At 46.8% G+C, this 16,419-nt stretch overlaps 1 protein-coding gene across 6 annotated transcripts in view; it reads left to right on the forward strand.

The window, feature by feature from the left end:
* Nucleotides 1-16,419, forward strand: part of LOC147187809 (SAM and SH3 domain-containing protein 1-like) — a 112,826-nt gene that overhangs the window by 90,148 nt on the left and 6,259 nt on the right. For 4 of the 6 annotated variants that reach the window (XM_086099956.1, XM_086099960.1, XM_086099958.1 and 1 more), the window contains exons 5-17: nt 1,054-1,094; nt 1,181-1,270; nt 1,347-1,459; nt 2,759-2,857; nt 7,189-7,327; nt 7,433-8,379; nt 10,565-10,639; nt 10,719-10,862; nt 11,703-11,835; nt 12,876-13,045; nt 13,166-13,375; nt 13,899-14,049; nt 14,735-14,863. In XM_086099956.1, the coding sequence (XP_085956082.1) occupies nt 1,054-1,094; nt 1,181-1,270; nt 1,347-1,459; nt 2,759-2,857; nt 7,189-7,327; nt 7,433-8,379; nt 10,565-10,639; nt 10,719-10,862; nt 11,703-11,835; nt 12,876-13,045; nt 13,166-13,375; nt 13,899-14,049; nt 14,735-14,863 (2,441 nt within the window). The remainder of the gene's footprint in view (nt 1-1,053; nt 1,095-1,180; nt 1,271-1,346; nt 1,460-2,758; nt 2,858-7,188; nt 7,328-7,432; nt 8,380-10,564; nt 10,640-10,718; nt 10,863-11,702; nt 11,836-12,875; nt 13,046-13,165; nt 13,376-13,898; nt 14,050-14,734; nt 14,864-16,419) is intronic. The other 2 variants (XM_086099959.1, XM_086099957.1) reach the window with 2 other exon arrangements.

The following is a 16,419-nucleotide window of genomic DNA, read 5'->3' on the forward strand; positions in this document are numbered from 1 at the left end:
GTACTTTCCATGTCGTAACATGCCCCCCCCCCCCCTCCCGTTTTATGCTTGTGACCGGCGGAGGGAAGTGGAAACGCAAACAGGCTGATTCTGCCTTCTTTTGATTTTTTCGCCCCTCTTACTGTCCTCCTTTCCCCTTTTTCTTCCATATTTTTGCTCCGCGTCTCCACTCTCTTCCCCTCCTCCTGGCTGGTCGCAGCACTTCTAATTGAGAAACACTTCTGCCCTCATGTGGTCAGGCGACGGAACTGCAGTTACTTGTGTGCAAAGAGCCTGCAACTAATTTGTCCAGAATTCAGTTCATTTTTTCCCGTTTTTAATAATAATAATGATAATAATACATTTCATTTATAAGCGCCTTTCAAAACACTCAAAGATAGCATAAATAGTGACACCAAATGGGCCATAAAATTTAATGAAGGTCAGCATCTTCCAACAGGTACAGTTCCTGAATATATGTGAATATTTAAACCAACAAATTAATAAATAATCCAACAATCCACTCAGCTTCGGGGGGGGGGGGGATTCAGTTCAGCTACGTTGGTGGTCAACTGAATGACATTCTAGTTATATGTGTCAATTACACCACTGCTAAAACAACAAATTGCATGGTATGATGTTCCAGAAAACTTGGAACTTCTGGGAAATGTCTTGGAAATCCTGCCTAGCTAAAAATGATTGTGTGTCAGCAGTGTTTTGGAGACTGCATTGTTTTGGGAGCCCCGTTGACAAAATGATTGCACGATCGTTCCGTTGGTAGGGCAGGGTTTTTTTTGCGGGGTGGGGGCGGACTTTGTAGACGTGCATGTCAAATTGACTCGCGTTTGGTACTGGGTTGGCATGTAAATTGCCGTTTCCGCAACAGAGGATTCTGAGGTCAGCAGACTTGGGTCAATTAGTGGAGCCCAGAGTTGAAAGCAAACATGGTGAGGCAGCATTTTGCTGTTATGCTGCAGGCAAATGGAATAAGCCACTTGCTTGCACTCTGTGCCATGTTTCATGCTCTAATTGATGTAAAATAATTCATATTAAGCTTCACTTGTTTACCCCCAGGATGTCGCTGCACAAATCCAGCTCTGAAGATGGATCTGGAGGTAATGGATTTCAGCCTGCCCTGTTTAAAGAAAGTGTTTAGAATTAGAATCTTCTATGAATCAAAAAAATATTGTCCTCTCTTTAGGGAAATGGGACAACAAGAAGAAGAACAAGTCGTTCTGGCAAAATTTCCGCAAGCCTCAACACAAGGCGGTCGTGCGACAGACTTCCAAAGGTTTGTGTGCTTTTTTTTTTTTTTTTTTCCCCTGCTTTGGATCTTAAGCCATTTTCGATGTTTCCTCTTCCTTCAGGTGAGGACATTGGCTACGTGGCCAGTGAGATCACCATGAGCGACGAGGAGCGAATCCAGCTGATGATGATGGTGAAAGAGAAGATGATCACCGTGGAAGAAGCGCTGGCTAGGGTAGGGACTCTCGAAGAACGTCCTGCCGCCTCTGCCCTTTAAAAGCAGACTTGATCTGAACTACCAGCTGACTAAGATGACTCATTGTTACTAACCCCGATGAAAGCCACGCCTTGCTAACTTTTCCTTTTTATGCACACACAAACTCCACACCACTATGAAGGATTTTTGTGTTTGTTTTTGGTGTGGGCGGGTTATTTTGACGGGGGGGGGGGGGGTTGATTTTTAGGAGTGTACCTGTGCAGAACTTGGTTTACCATATGATGAGGTGGAGAACTTTGATGGCTTGCTCTCAGTTGCTGGACATGGTGGATTGTCATTCGGCTTCCCTTCCCTTTTGATTGACGCGAACGTCAACGATTGATGAGTGTCCCCCCCCCCCCCCATTTCTATCCTCCCTTTCCTTCCCTTCCTCCTGTCACTCACCTCCTCAAATGCCTTGCTCATGGGCACCTCGACCACTGGCTGGATTTGCTGTCCACAAGGTGGCTCCTCAACTTTCTCTTCAAATTCTCTATTGGCTGACGTGAAGACAGTCAATGAGCGAACTTTGTGGATTGCGCGTCCTCGTAGAACCGCTGACCAATCAACCAGCGGCGTCGCCTTAGTGAAATGCATAAAGAGATGTAGTCAAGGTGACAGTACTGTGCAAAGGTCCTTGGCCACCATTTTGTTTGAGCTCCGATTTAATGACGGCGTACGAGAACTAGAATGTCGCAAAGCAAAGCGTAGACCTCCGCCAAGGCAGAATCTTGAACAAAAGAAATGCATCTAAATGCCGCTCTCTGCACATTTGAACATTTTATCTCAACTCAACTGTATTTCTAGAGTACTTTAAAACAACCACCGCTGTATACAAAGTGCTGTACGTGGAGCAAAAATCATTCATGACACAAAGGAAGGAATTAAGAATGCAAAACATCAGGAAACCTTTCATGCTGCACTCCATGTTAGCGCTGGAATAGCTTCCTTCATTCTTTCAGCTTTACCCAGTGTAGCTTAACCCTAACCTAGAAAGTAGCATCTTAACAGTCGCTTTTCCGGCATCTCGTAAACCGCATCGGTGTGAAAAAGACTTTTGAACAGTCGTACGTTGACTCAGAAGAGCTCAAGCGTCCAACTTTTAAGTCAAAAATCCAGCTCAGATCAGTCATTTGGCCAAGGAGCATAATTACTGACCACTACATCGCTTTGAATGCGCGCCGCAGCTGCATTGGGGAGCGCACGAAGAGCTCGGCGAGAGCGTGGCGCCCCCCCCCCCCCCTCTCTTCCTCTCTTAACTCTTTTTCCTCCACGTAGCTGAAGGAGTATGAGCGCAACAGACAGTCCGGCAGTACTGACACTGCAGAGTGGACTGACGGATCTGCAGCCGGTCCAAACCAGTCCTCAAACTGCAACGTAAGTACACCCCCACCTCCCGTTCGCTCCCTTCACCCTCGCCCCCCCCCCCCCCAAAAAAAACACGTTCTGTCCTCAACGACTCTTCATTCAGTATGTTGAACAGCCAAGGAGATAAAGGATTTTGATTCAAATGCATGTTGTTGTTTTTTAAAGATAGTAAGACCCCCCCAAAAAAAATGTCTCCGCTTCCGTCTTGCCAGCGCTCTTCTTCCTACTGTCAGTCTCCCCTTTTTCCTACACTGCTCCCCCACTTGGCAACTGTGTCCTATTTGTTTGAACCGTACCTTCCGTCCACCATGTCATTTATAAAAATGTCATGCTCCATTTTGGTGTAAGGTTTTGCCAACGCATGTTGGTTACTTTGGCATTTTTCATCCATCAGGGTGACATCAATATTTTATTTATGGTCTCTGGAGAGTCATTTGTGGCTTCTGAGGTGATGAGTTTGTTTCGGTTGCATCGGAATGTCCACTCTGATGGTACGCTAGCAAATAGGCGTGGGAATGAAACCTCGGGAATAGGCTAACTTTGTGTTATTAGCGTGCTAGTTGTGCTGCATGAAGGATGAGCAACAGGCACGATACGGACAAGAAACACAGAGCGAGGGTGGTGGTGGTGGTGGTGGTATGCCCGGTGAGCAGAAACCGTTGCCAGTGGAGTCGAAACGCAGACTTGGGAGTTCGTCCGCGTGAGTGAAGCGAATGCCAGTTGACCGAGAAGCTATTTGGCAGGATGTCTTACTGAGGATGTATTCAAAAACGGAATCTGGACTTTACACCCTGCAAGCCGGATCGGATCAGGCTTTGCTGTTTCAGACTTCTGAACTGTCCTGCTTTGATGGAACCAGCAACTAGTGAATTGGATTTTCAGTCGGCGGACTGAAACTGCCCAAGCCACAGAACAATGTGGACTTTTTAACTGTTACTCATTCGGAATTGTCTTCTTTTCTGCATGTGTCCGCCTTGGTTGGCTTTCCTCTTTTCTAATCTAGGTCACAGCTGATTTTCATTAGCCTCACGCAGTATGGTATCATATGGGCGAAACGTGCAATTTAGCCCAGCGCGCCGACCCACTTTTTGCAACAGGATGTGTGTTAATTCCCAAATCCAAGTTCTACATCAGTAACGTTTCTATTTTCTGCCGCTCGTTGAAAACACGGAGTGACATCTGATCCCCTTCACGCGACTCCAAGCCAGCGGCTTCTTTTAGCTTCTTGTCGAAAAGGTAAATAATTTGATTCCTTGTTTTATTTTCATGGCCTCAACTAATAGTTTGTGTATATAAATGAAAAGGGTCATGCCGACTCGTGTCTGTCTCTCGAAGAGGAGGAAATGGGGAAAATAAAGAAGGCATGGGTTTTAGACACTTGGCAATCACAAGCACGGGAAGTGAAAATAAATCGTCTCTCAATCTCTCACATGTGCTCGGTGTCGGTCCTTAACTCATTCAGTCCCAGCCAATTCTAGACCAAGTCTGAAAAGACGTTTAAAAACGTCTTTGGGAGTGAATGAGTTAAGTTCCTCTGCACCAAAAAAACCCTCTGCTGGAATCATCTCATTTCCTGGCTGCAACCCGATTGATTTTTGAGAAGTAAAGGAAGAGTTAGTTTCTTTCCGGGGGGGTCTGTGATGTCAACCGCCGCTTGAATGGGATTAAGGTCATTCCCAACAATCGTCTGTGACTGCGCGCTCTATATGTAGACACGTCTGCACAGTTGCGCGCCTGTTTCTCAAGTCATTAGGCTACGGAATGACACGCTCGGTCATAAATCTGCATTCATGCCGTCTGCGCTCATGCGCCCGTCCGTCCGTCTTCCTTTTTGGCCATCTGAGCCACACATTCCAGGATGGGCCATTAGGGAGGTGGGGGCCAAGGCAGGGTCACGGGGGGTGCTCAAACGCTAGGATTGTTCTCTGTGCACAACACACGCATTTCTCTTCTCCGAGTGCCTCATGGCACTTCCCCGACCGCCCCTTATCCCCGAGCGGAATCTAGTTTTGGTCTGTGCGCGCGCCAGCGTGCAAACGAGCTCTCGGATACGATTTTGGACCTTGCATTTGCGCGTGTGACTGCGCGTGGTGTGGATTGTTATCGTGGCGTGCGAAGCCTCGATAGGCAGAGCAAAACTGGTGAGTAACAGTCAGCCGCGTCAGCGGATGTCATCGTGAATGGAAATTGCTTTTGCTCTTTCAGTCCCATTTTGGTTCCCGGCTTTCTTTCCGCGTGTCATTTATTTGCAGTGCTTTGCTTGGGTAGTCTACCACAGAAGAGACTTGAGTGAGTTTTCATGTCCTCATCTACACACACAACTGCCTGGGAATATGCTGAACTGGAACAGAGGTCGGAAGATAGATGCCTTTGTGTAATGTGTTCTGCGATGACGTTTTATTTTGACGAGACTTGGAGAATGCAATCGCCTCCGTCCATTGCTGTGTTCAGACGCCGACAGGCAGTAACGCGCTCTGGCTGGGTTCTCTGAACGGCGAAAGGCGGATAAATGCCAGATCTTATGTTACGGCTCTGGGGGGGGGGGGTACAAGTTGAAGACCTCAGCAAGAATTGTGTGGTTTGCGAAACAGAGACGCCGGACTTTTGGTTATGTGTGGTTTGCGAAAGGTTAAATGGTGGCGTGTGCGTTGGAGCAAAAAGGAGGGACTGCTGATGGATGTGTTTTCGAACTTGTCCGAGGTGAATCAGGTTTTTACGAGACAGCGCTCGGAGGCGTCGGAAACTTGGAATGTCGCTTAGGTGATGCGATGCCATCCGGTATTTACCAAACATCACGTGTGCGCGCTTGCGAGCGCCTTCCAAGCCACAGTTGTTTACATCATCGTTGCTCTATGTCAGCTGCCGCCGAGCCAAGCTTGTGCTCAAAAATGAGGGATGGTGGAGAGAGAGAGAGAGAGAAAGAGAGAGAGAGAGAAAAAAAGCAATTAAGCTATTTCTTTAGGGCTCGTCAGCCTCGAGCAGTATTACTTGGCGGGACTCGGACAGGCTCGCTCTGTCTAGCGTTGTGTGCGATTGAGCGTGCGTGTGTTGCTCTTTGTGCGACGTTGCCACGGAGACCATTGGAAACAAATGAAGCTGGAACGGCGCTCTCTTTTGCCAGGCAGCAATTATGCCAGTGCTCGGGCGCTCATCTTTGCCCTCACAAAGAGCACGGGATGGTTGTTGATAAATCACCAACAATTTTGTGGCTCTTCATTTCGTAAGTTCGGATCATTTGGATATGTTGTTGGACGGATCCTGCATGTTGTGTAGCACTGGAACCATATTAGAATATATGGCAGCAAAAAAAAAACAGGGAGCAATGATTGCAGACCTCAAAATTCTTACAGGAGATAAATAGTAAGTGTGTGCTAATCTCAAAATAAAACTAAGAACATAAGAACACAATAACATAGTGTTTCTTAACAATTTGGTCGATCCCGACCGATTACATTTTTTTCATTGAAGCCCACTGCCAATTCAGATATTTGGTAGAATTATATTCCGATAGCCGATTTATCGGACGAGTAATTTACTGTTGTACTGACTGTTTTGCAATACCGGTTCTTTGTCCTTTAGCGCTTGTTCAAAATCACCTGATTGTAATTAGCGAAGCAACGGCTTGACTCTTCAAAAATCGGTAGTATTTAAAAAAAAAAAAAAGATCGGCGGCATTGAAAATAATGAGCGATCATGATGACCAAAAGGCTTTTTTTTTTTTCCCCCTAATAGCCGTTTCCTTAGTTATGATGCTTTTGGGATGGATTATTATTATTATTATTTTTTAAGTCTGAGACTGGCCTCACTGAGCATCTCTTTTCCTTTTCACCAAAGCATTTAAATGCGACGGCCATAAATGGAGAGCGAAAACAACATTGGGTATTGTCACGCAAAATGGAGTGTCCTTGCACCCCGTCACCCCCCCCTCCCCCGCCCCACTCCCCAAGAGTAAATCGCCTCCCAAAGGCGACAGCCTCGCTGATGGTGCTCCTGATTCATGTCGGGTCCGTTCGCTGTGCCGCGGTCCATTTTGTGGTGAATTAATTGTCGTCTCCGCAGTGTCTGGCCTCCATTTCTCACCGCACTAACTTTGACTCCCATCTTCAACAATGTTCCCATTGGTGGCATGCAAGGATCACAAAATCTATTGGTCTCACTGAGCTGTTTTATTGGCACATTCTTGTGCATTTGTGATTTTTTTTAATTTATTTTTTTATCCCCTTTCCATTTCTTGCTGTTGCTGCATTCTTCAGCGCTCCGTTGATCGGGCCTACTTAAGAATACTGGCGTCCGGTGGAACGTCAACCCGCTTCCTCACCCTCCCTCTCTCTTTATTGCAGCAATCTCGCGAACAGTCCGACGACGAGCAATCGGAGGATTCGGTGAAGTTCAAGCGCCTCCACAAGCTGGTTAATTCCACCCGGCGGGTCAGGAAAAAACTCATTAAGGTGGAGGAGTGCAAGAAACATGGATCCGAAGGTTCGTAAACCGTTAAAACGGGAAGCATCTGTTGTCAGCTAGCTGTCTTGGAAAAACAAAGCTGGATAAATCTTCCACCGGTTGATATTTCTGTTCTGTTGTCAGATTTCCTCAACGTAGAGTCAGTGGCCACCTGTGACGACAAAGCAGCGTTGTACACGGGGGTCCTGAAAAAGCACTCGTTGCCCCAGGAGACCTCCCTCAGCCAGGATCATCTGTCCGTGGACGGAGACACGGACAGCCTGACCACCTCGCCGTCCTCCAGTAGCTTGGACACTTGGTCCGGACACCGTCTGGTGAAGACCTTCAGCAAGTCTTCCAGCACACACGGCCTCATCCGCCCGCCCAGGAGAAACCCGGTCGGCTCGGTCCCCGGCGTCGGAGGTAGCGGCTCCTCCTTCTCGGAGCTGGATGGCTGCGGATTGGACGACGAAGGGAAGTTGTCGCGCTCCACCACCGACGGCGAGATGCGGAAGGCCCTGAGCTCCATCTCCCACGGGGTAAGTAACAACGAGGCCCTGTACGCCTTTTACGGGCTCACCAAACCCCGCCCCAAAGCCCAATCTCGCCGCATCACCCCCCTGGACGATGACCGCTCTCAAGGCAGCCCCAAATATCCCACTGCCAAACGGCACCACGGCAGCTGGACGCTCAGAAAGCCCGATCCAAACTACTCGTACTCCACCAAACACCTTCTGTACCAGCGTTCGCGCAACACCAAGACCCCGGCCTCCCCCGTGTGCGTCACCCCGTCCTCCCCCACCCGCAGCGGCCACGTAGCCAAATCAAAAGGTTTCGGCCCGGGAGGGGGCTGGGTGTTCCCCTCCCGCCGGCTGAGGGGTCGCGGCGCAGTCAGTGAGCTGAACATCACCTACGTGGTAGAGCGGAGCCTGTACGGTCACCTCAACTGGGCCCAGCTGGTCCGCCCGGTCACCCTCAGCCGAGCTGAGCGGCGCTGTCTGTTGGAGGAGGACCGCGAGGCGGACAGGAAGTGGGCGGCCAGCGTGGACCGCTGCACCAAGCGCGTGCTCTTACGCATCCAGCAGAAGTCTGTGAGTTCAGACCGAGAGGTTCAAGTCGGCCGCCTCGTTCGAGCGGGACTCGGCGTGCGTCAAAGCTGCAGAATAGCTTTTAGCTAAAACTAGCGGGTACGGGAAGGATCCAGAGTCTGAAATGTTTCCATAAAATACAGTCAGTGTTGGTTTTGGAAGCATGTGGATAATTATGGAACGCAGTGGAACCCCTAAGGTGAAAAACAATTTCTTCTTTTGAAACATTTTTCCCATGAGAACTACAGTAACTGCATACTTTTTACAATTTTTGGGGGGTGGGTGAGGGTCAACTATCCCCCGTTATTTGCTCAAAACTAATTTCTTTCTTGAATTTGTGCCCTGTCTAATAATACTATTGCTTTGATACCATCTTTTGGTGCCAAAGAACTATGTTGAAACAAGATGAGGAGCTTCTTCAGGCAGGCCATTGTCAGGTTCAATCGAAAAGTGATTGGCGCCATCTGGTGGCATCTATTTTCAATGACTAACTTTTGGTTCGTCAATTAAGTTTTTGCTTGTGTGAAGCAGGGCTTAGTCTACACAGAAATGAGGAGGGGAAAACGTAGCGCCATTATTCAAATCTTAGAATTAAAAAAAAGTTAATCATTAAATTAATTGACAACTATTTTGATCATAGATTAATCGTTCGAAGCAATAGTTTATCTAAATAACGTCCACTCAGATTTCAACCTCCCAAAAGTAAATATCTGAATTCTGGAGTGTTTCATGAAAGCAGACCGACTATCTTATTTTACCGGAATAGGACATATTCCATTTTTGTCCAATTATTAGAAAAAAAAAATACATTCCCAATGTACAGCATTGCCATTTTGTCAAAAGTTTGACTTTAGAGATTCCACTGTAGCTTTCACAGCCTTGAGCCAGATCACTTGGATTGGCCTGCGGGTAAAATGTCTTTCGGCTTCATAGCTTGCTAACTCAAAATGAAAGTATCACGTTAGCGGTTGGACAGGTTTTCTGTGTAAATGTCGAATTCCGACACAGACTGGTCTGAGAGATGTACTGTGCTGAAGCTGCACTTGAGTAGTGAAGCGATGTCTTGTTAGTCGTGTACTTTGAACAACTCAGTGGTCTTAACAGTGTACGCAGTGCAGGTTACATTCAGTGGAGTGAGGTGGGGGGGGGGGGGGGGGCTATCCTGCAGCTTCGATGCTACCTGAATCCTGTCGTGTACCAGTGAGGTCGTTCTCATCCAGACAACTTTTTGGGCTCCACTTTTTTCTGTTGCAGCTTTTTTTAATTTTTATTTTTCAATGGGGGCCCGTGCCTCTCTTTATTTTTTGATGGATGTTTTTTGTTCCTTGTAATTATCTCCGAAATACTTTTTTTTTTTTTTTTTTTAATCTTGGGTGCATGTCCATTTCACCGAGCATCGCCATCACATTATTCTTGGACGCCGCTTCAAATGAATTTATTCTACAAAAAAAAAGAAAAAGAAAGAAAAACCTTCACTGGAAAAGCTGCAATGTGGCCCGCAGCTGTGGACGCTGAATGCGCAGGAAGCCCGTATCACTTTTGAAGGATCTTCATGCTGGATTTTATGCTCAGATTAAGCTGGGGTAATTTTAGAAGTTGAACTTTGATGTGCACGCGTGTGTCCTCGCAGCTTTGGGAAACTCCATTAAAAAAGACAGATAAGAGTGAATCTCCCTGTTATCCTGTCATTTCATAGTTTCTATTCTATTAATGTTGAGAGTGAGAAAGCCCCCCCCCCCCTCCCTCCCCCGGCGCCTCATCAGAAACAGCTCGGAATGTTTCTGCTCAGGCTAACACATAGTTGACTCTGTGTGCGTGTGTTTGTTTGCATCCGCAAGCCCCGATCCATGTGCATGTCACGCAATGAAGGCTCCACCAGCCGAGGGCACCCAAAATGTGCCTTGAATCCTTGGAGCGTTTTATGTGGCCACATCAAGAGAGACTCCTCTTTGAGCCACATGTTGGAACGGAATTTCACGCTTTTTAGCCTCCATAAAACAGCTCATTGGCTTTGAGATTCGGAGAGGAAAAGCACATCACATGTTCCATCACCGTCCTCCATTTGCCGTGTCTCGTATGACATCATGCCCCGCCCTCAAATCTCATCGCCCGGCGCAAATGAGGAACCGGTTGAAAGTGCGGCTGATTGTCTTTTGGCTCTGCCCCCCCCCCCCCCTCCTTTTCGCAGAGAACGTGCAGCTTCGGCGGCTTCGACCTGTCCAACCGATCCCTCCATGTGCTCAACGCAGGCTCAGATGCTCAGGTAAAGTGCACACTGACAAAATTGTGAAGGAAACGCTGCTTTGGGTTTCTTCAATATTTCTATATTCCTGATTTGGCAGAATAAAGAGCAGGAGGCTATCTATAGAGAGGTGGTCAAGTCCCCCACGACTTCCCGGATCTCGCTGGGCAAGAAGGTGAAGTCGGTCAAGGAGACCATGAGGAAACGCATGTCCAAGAAGTACAGCAGCTCGTTCTCCGAACAGGTTGGACGGACATTTCGCGGACATTCATCCAAGTCATTTGGAGATGAGGTTTAAAAAAAAAAAATCAAGTATAGTTAGTTTCTATACAAAGAAAATAGCCTAACAATCCGCGGGATGTTATGCTGCGTTGGCCACATCATTAGCCCGCAGAGTGTGTGGGCGGGTGGGAGTATTTGTGTTGGTTACAGCATAAACAGTGCTCGGAAACATTCGGGGGATTGTCACCACGGGATCCGCTTTGTGTTGGGTGTGTGCTTCGTGCTGAGCCCATTCGAGTGACGCAAGTCCCCCTCGGGAGTTGCTCTCAAGGAACCAGTGAAACGAGTGTGTTCACAGTGCTCCTTCGTCGGGTTCTAAAGTTCGCTCGCCGTTGCCATCCGCTCCAGCGGTGGCCTGCGCTCTCCAAGCCCCGTCACACAGCGGCCAAAGCATCTGTCCGTGGCGGTGGTCATCACAACACCATGACCCACATTTCCAGGCCTGCGTCATACAGCTGTTGCTTGTTAAACAAAACAAACAAACAAAAAATTGAAAGAAATGGGATCACAATGGCCAAACAGTTTGTGTTTTGTGGCCTACAGTGCCCCCTAGTGCATCACTGAAGCAAACCTCTGTTTTCAATCGGGTCCTGCCGTATTGCAGTGATGTCATTTGTTTACAATACAGACAAAAATGTCATTTTTACGGGCCTATGAAATCCTGCGATGGAAGTATTTTAAAAAATGGCAAGGCCTGTCGAAAGACGAATCACATATTTTAAATCAAAAATGGATTGTAGCACATAATAAATGTGCCTTTTTCCCTTCTCCTCCCTGCCTCGGCATATGTTTTGCCTTCCAGTCGAGTCCGGATGGAACACCTGGTTCGCCGCAGTCCCCTCAGCCTGACAGCGACTCTCTGGAGAAGCCCAAACTCAAGGCAGGCGGCTCAGTGGAAAGTCTCCGAAGTTCACTGAGCGGACAAAGCTCAATGAGTAAGTTGTTTACTTTCAAGTTAGCGCTTTGATCGTTACCTTCCACACTTAATTCATTGTTGCCATTTTGCGGCAATCCGAGCGGGTGCCTCAAACAAGCCACCGCAGAGCGCTTGTAGCTTTTGGACAACGGCCTGACCTCTCATGTCGTTTTGTCCACTTACAACACGGGAGCACTTCAACCTGTCCTTCCTGTCACATGCGTGTGATCAAACACTCGCTATTTTCCAAACTTGGATTTAAGCTTGGGTCAGTGCGGCCAGCGTCAAGCTGTTTGGAACATGCAGGCGCAATGACAAACATACGGTCGTGATTATGGAGGGAAAAGGAGTCCGAGAGTGGGACGTGTTGAGGAGCTCTTTTAAAAACAGTGAGGATGTGTCACAAGTACCGTATTGGCCCGAATATAAGACGGCCCTGATTATAAGACGACCCCCTCTTTTTCAAGACTCAAGTTTGAAAAAAAGACTTTTTGAACACCAAATTAATTTTTATACAGAAAATAATTATAGTACATCTGAAACAAATGATTATAACAATATATTTGAGAGAAAAAGCATCTTGAAGTTTACACCATAACTTCTCCTCAGCTGCCGGTTAACGTGGCCGATCTTCAACCCACTTTTCTCCAGATTGTCGCTACGTTTCTCCATTTTCTGTTATCTCTTCTGTTATTTTCTTCTCTTTTCTTTCTTACCGCTAGTTTTATTTTTATTCTTGGTGACAGGGGTTCACTTTGGCCTGGGGAGTCAAGTTCAGCATTCGCTTCAATGATATCTAGCGCCATCTAGTGTCGTGAATGGGTATAATGTCTAGACCCCGAATATAAGACGACCCCCACTTTTTCAGTCTTGTTTCAATGCAAAAAACACCGTCTTATATTCGGGCCAATACGGTACTTAAAACAGTTTCATCTTGACTCAAGAAATGACTGTTTTTTTTTGTTCTTTTTTTTTTTTTCGCGGTCACATTTACAGATCATTTCGTCCTAATAAATGCACAATCATTTTCGTGAAATGAATTCCCGCGTTGGTGTCCAGGCGGGCAGACGGTGAGCACCACCGACTCCTCAGCGAGCAACAGAGAAAGCGTCAAATCGGAGGACGGCGACGACGAGGAGCCGCCTTACCGAGGACCTTTCTGCGGCCGGGCGCGAGTGCACACGGACTTCACGCCGAGCCCCTACGACTCGGACTCCCTCAAACTGAAGGTGAAACTTTCCCCCCCTTCTAGTCAATACTTTTCTATGTTTCATTGTTGGCCGATGGCAATTTCTAAGCACATTCGAAATTTCTTTGCAACCACCGTGATTGACGTTCTCTTCCTGCAGCGCGGCGACGTGATTGACATTATCAGCAAGCCGCCCATGGGCACCTGGATGGGCCTGCTCAACAACAAGGTGGGCACCTTCAAGTTCATCTACGTGGACGTTCTGTGCGAGGAAGAGGAGAAGCCCAAACGTCCACTGCGGCGGCGGCGGAAGGGCCGACCACCCAAGCCGACGTCTGTGGAGGAGCTGTTGGAACGTATTAACCTCAAGGTGGAGAATGCACCCGCTTGCCAAACCTCACCAAATAGTCTTCCTAAATATTTGACATGGCATCGTCGCGGCGTCCTCAAAACGGTTCACGAGAACAAATCCTAAACGCAAACATTGTTCCGGATACATTGAAAGAAATTACAGACGAGCGCAGCTAAATTTAGCACGGGAAATTACAGGCTACGCGATCGCGTAAACATTGACACCCACTCGGTCACAACCGCACTTCCATCTTCTGTCCAAACCGACACCGAGGGCCCTAAAAGGTGAGTCGAGCCTACAAACCAGCCACGTGTTAACATACTTTGCAGGTCACACTTAACATTTCCAGCTCATGTTGGGCCACGAAATTTTTCTTTTGTTTTTCAGGACATCTGAAATAGTTATCGTATCTTGTCCCATTACTGTAGGAAAAGAAACATACCGCATGTATGGCATTATTTAGATTTGCATCAATACTACCAGAAGGTGAAAAATCATAAAGGGGAAATCATGCCAAGTCTCTTTTATGTTCCAACCCAAGGAGCACATGCCCACTTTCCTGTTCAACGGCTACGAGGACTTGGACACGTTCAAGCTGCTGGAAGAGGAGGACCTGGACGAGCTGAACATCAAAGACCCCCAACACCGAGCCGTGTTGCTCACAGCCGTGGAGCTGCTGCAGGAATACGACAGTAAGGAATCGCGAATGACGTTATCGTCTCACGTTTAAGATCGGGTCACGCTCAATTGAGTGCTTGGTGTTTGCGGAATCATCTCCGCATCATGTAAAATCTGCTTTAATCCGGGTGCTGAGAGCTGAGTTTTTACAGTGCGTTTACATGCCACAACAACTTGGCACTCTGAAGTAAAGCTGCTGTCCTCTCCAAATTTAAAAGTCACATTTCACTATTTTTCTTTTTGCCCCCTTCACTCTTTCTGCCTTCTCTGGATGACGTGTGTGCAACCACATATGACAACGAGGCACTCTAAAAGCCTGCCCAAGCCCCGTGTGCCTCACCCTGACTTTCAAGAGTGACTTTTTTTTTCTTTTTAAGAGAATTAAAAAAAATTGACTCTACTTGCTCTTCCTCCTTTGTTTGCATGACATCTGCACACTCACGACCTATAACGTGGCACTCTAAAGTGGCCACAGTTGCTGACCGATCGCCTTTTAGCCACCCAAAAAAAAAAAAGAAAAATTGAAATGATGAAGAAGTTAAACCCCACAGTTCTTCGTCTTTTTTACGTTTCCAGCAACTACCTTCAAGCATCTGTGATTTGTATAGGAACAAATCTCTACTCACTGTCAACAATCGGTGGGCAACCACTATGTGAAGAAAAGTGCAAAACACTTTTTTTTTCTTCTCTCATCTCCAGGCAGCAGCGACCCAGAGCGCAGCGGCCTGTCGAGCTCCCAGGAGAAGTTGCTGTCCGAGGGCCTGGGCCTGATCGGAGACTCCCCTCGGGACTCGGGTTGCTACGAGAGCAACGAGAACTTGGAGAACGGTAATGTTGGCTTGACTGGGTTTTGGTCTCGCGGTGGCAACGTCTGCGCTGCATCTCTTCACGCTTCTGCATTTCTAACCCCACCCATCACAATCCTCTGGAGCGCTGTCTGATCATCAAGCAGCTTTTCTCGCTTTTTGTAGCCACTCGGTCTATCCTGCCGCCTCCCACCTTTGTCCCTCCACAGCTGGCTTTCCTAAACTGTTTCGACTCAACAACAACAACAAAAAAAGCACATTTACGAAAGTAGGTCACCAGTCCAATAACATGTATTGGACATGAACATAAAATTTAAAAGTTATTCCGTTTTTTTTTCTTTGATTTTAGTCGCATGCTGGGAGTGGTGAGCGCAGTCGCTTCACTGTTGTGAGGTTGAGGGTTCGAATCTATGATTCCTGCCTTCCTGTGTGGAGTTTGCATGTTCTCCCGCTGCTTGCGTGGTTTTTTTGCGGGTAGTCCAGTTTCCTCGCTCATATTTGTCAAAATGTTGACATTGCTGATGAAAAAATAGCTTTCTTTGTATTTTAAATGTATTTTTCCTGAGAAAATGTGCTCTTTGTTTTTCTCCAAAAGGTCTTCGCTCATGAAGCCACAACTTTTTTTCACCTCATATGATGGTGTTAATTAATTTTTTTTAATATTAATAAATTTTATTTTTTTTTATAATGTTTCCATAACTGTTTGTGGAAGTTACGATTTTTTCCCCTCTGGACTTTTTTTTTTTTTTAAATCTTTTGTATTCTTCCCCCCTTGAAAAAAAAATTACGTTTCTTATAGTAAAAGTGTCTTCTCGGAAAATTGCGACTTATTTCCTGTTTTTCTCAAATCATGTCAAAAGTTATGTCAAATTTTCTTGCTTTTGTACTTAAATTGTATTTTTTTTTAAAAATAATATAATTGGAGGGCTCCATCACGATTACTTGAATAATATATATATATATATATATATATATATATATATTTTTTTTTTAAGGTTTAATTTCTGTCCCTATGTTAAAAACGGGACATTATTTCTCCAGATGATTAAACGATCATCCTCCATTAAATAAATTGATTGCACCTCTATAATAATCCCCGACAAGAACAAACATGAATCAATCTCAATTTACTGAGCGACCCAATAGAATTTCTCCCCATTTAATTCCCCCCGAGCCGCAGTTTGGGAGCCCCAGCTCTGGAGACCCCGCCTGATGACACACTTTTCCCTCTCCTCTCCCTCTCTTCATCACTCTTTCCGTCCTTGTAGGCCTTCTGTGCCATCAGTACCGAAGTCGGCATGTAATTGGGAAGGAGCCCGGCCCCAGACCACTAAACCTGGTCTACCCCACAGTGCTGGGAGCCCACGGCCAAAGGGAGAGAGCCTCCCCAATGCACACGACAAGTGTTCTCACCAGAACAAACTCGCTGCCAATCGAAGGATTCCAAGCTCAAACCCCGCCTGTGGATTCCACATTGATGACGGTGTACAACGGGGACGATTACGAATATTTCTGCTAAGCACGGCAGAGTACAGAGACGTGATTAAGATGCAGCGACGTGATTGGCTCTTTCCTAAG

This window comes from Hippocampus guttulatus, chromosome 20 (assembly GCF_054856545.1).
Source record: "Hippocampus guttulatus isolate MCC_2025c chromosome 20, RoL_Hgut_1.0, whole genome shotgun sequence".
Lineage (NCBI taxonomy): Eukaryota > Metazoa > Chordata > Actinopteri > Syngnathiformes > Syngnathidae > Hippocampus > Hippocampus guttulatus.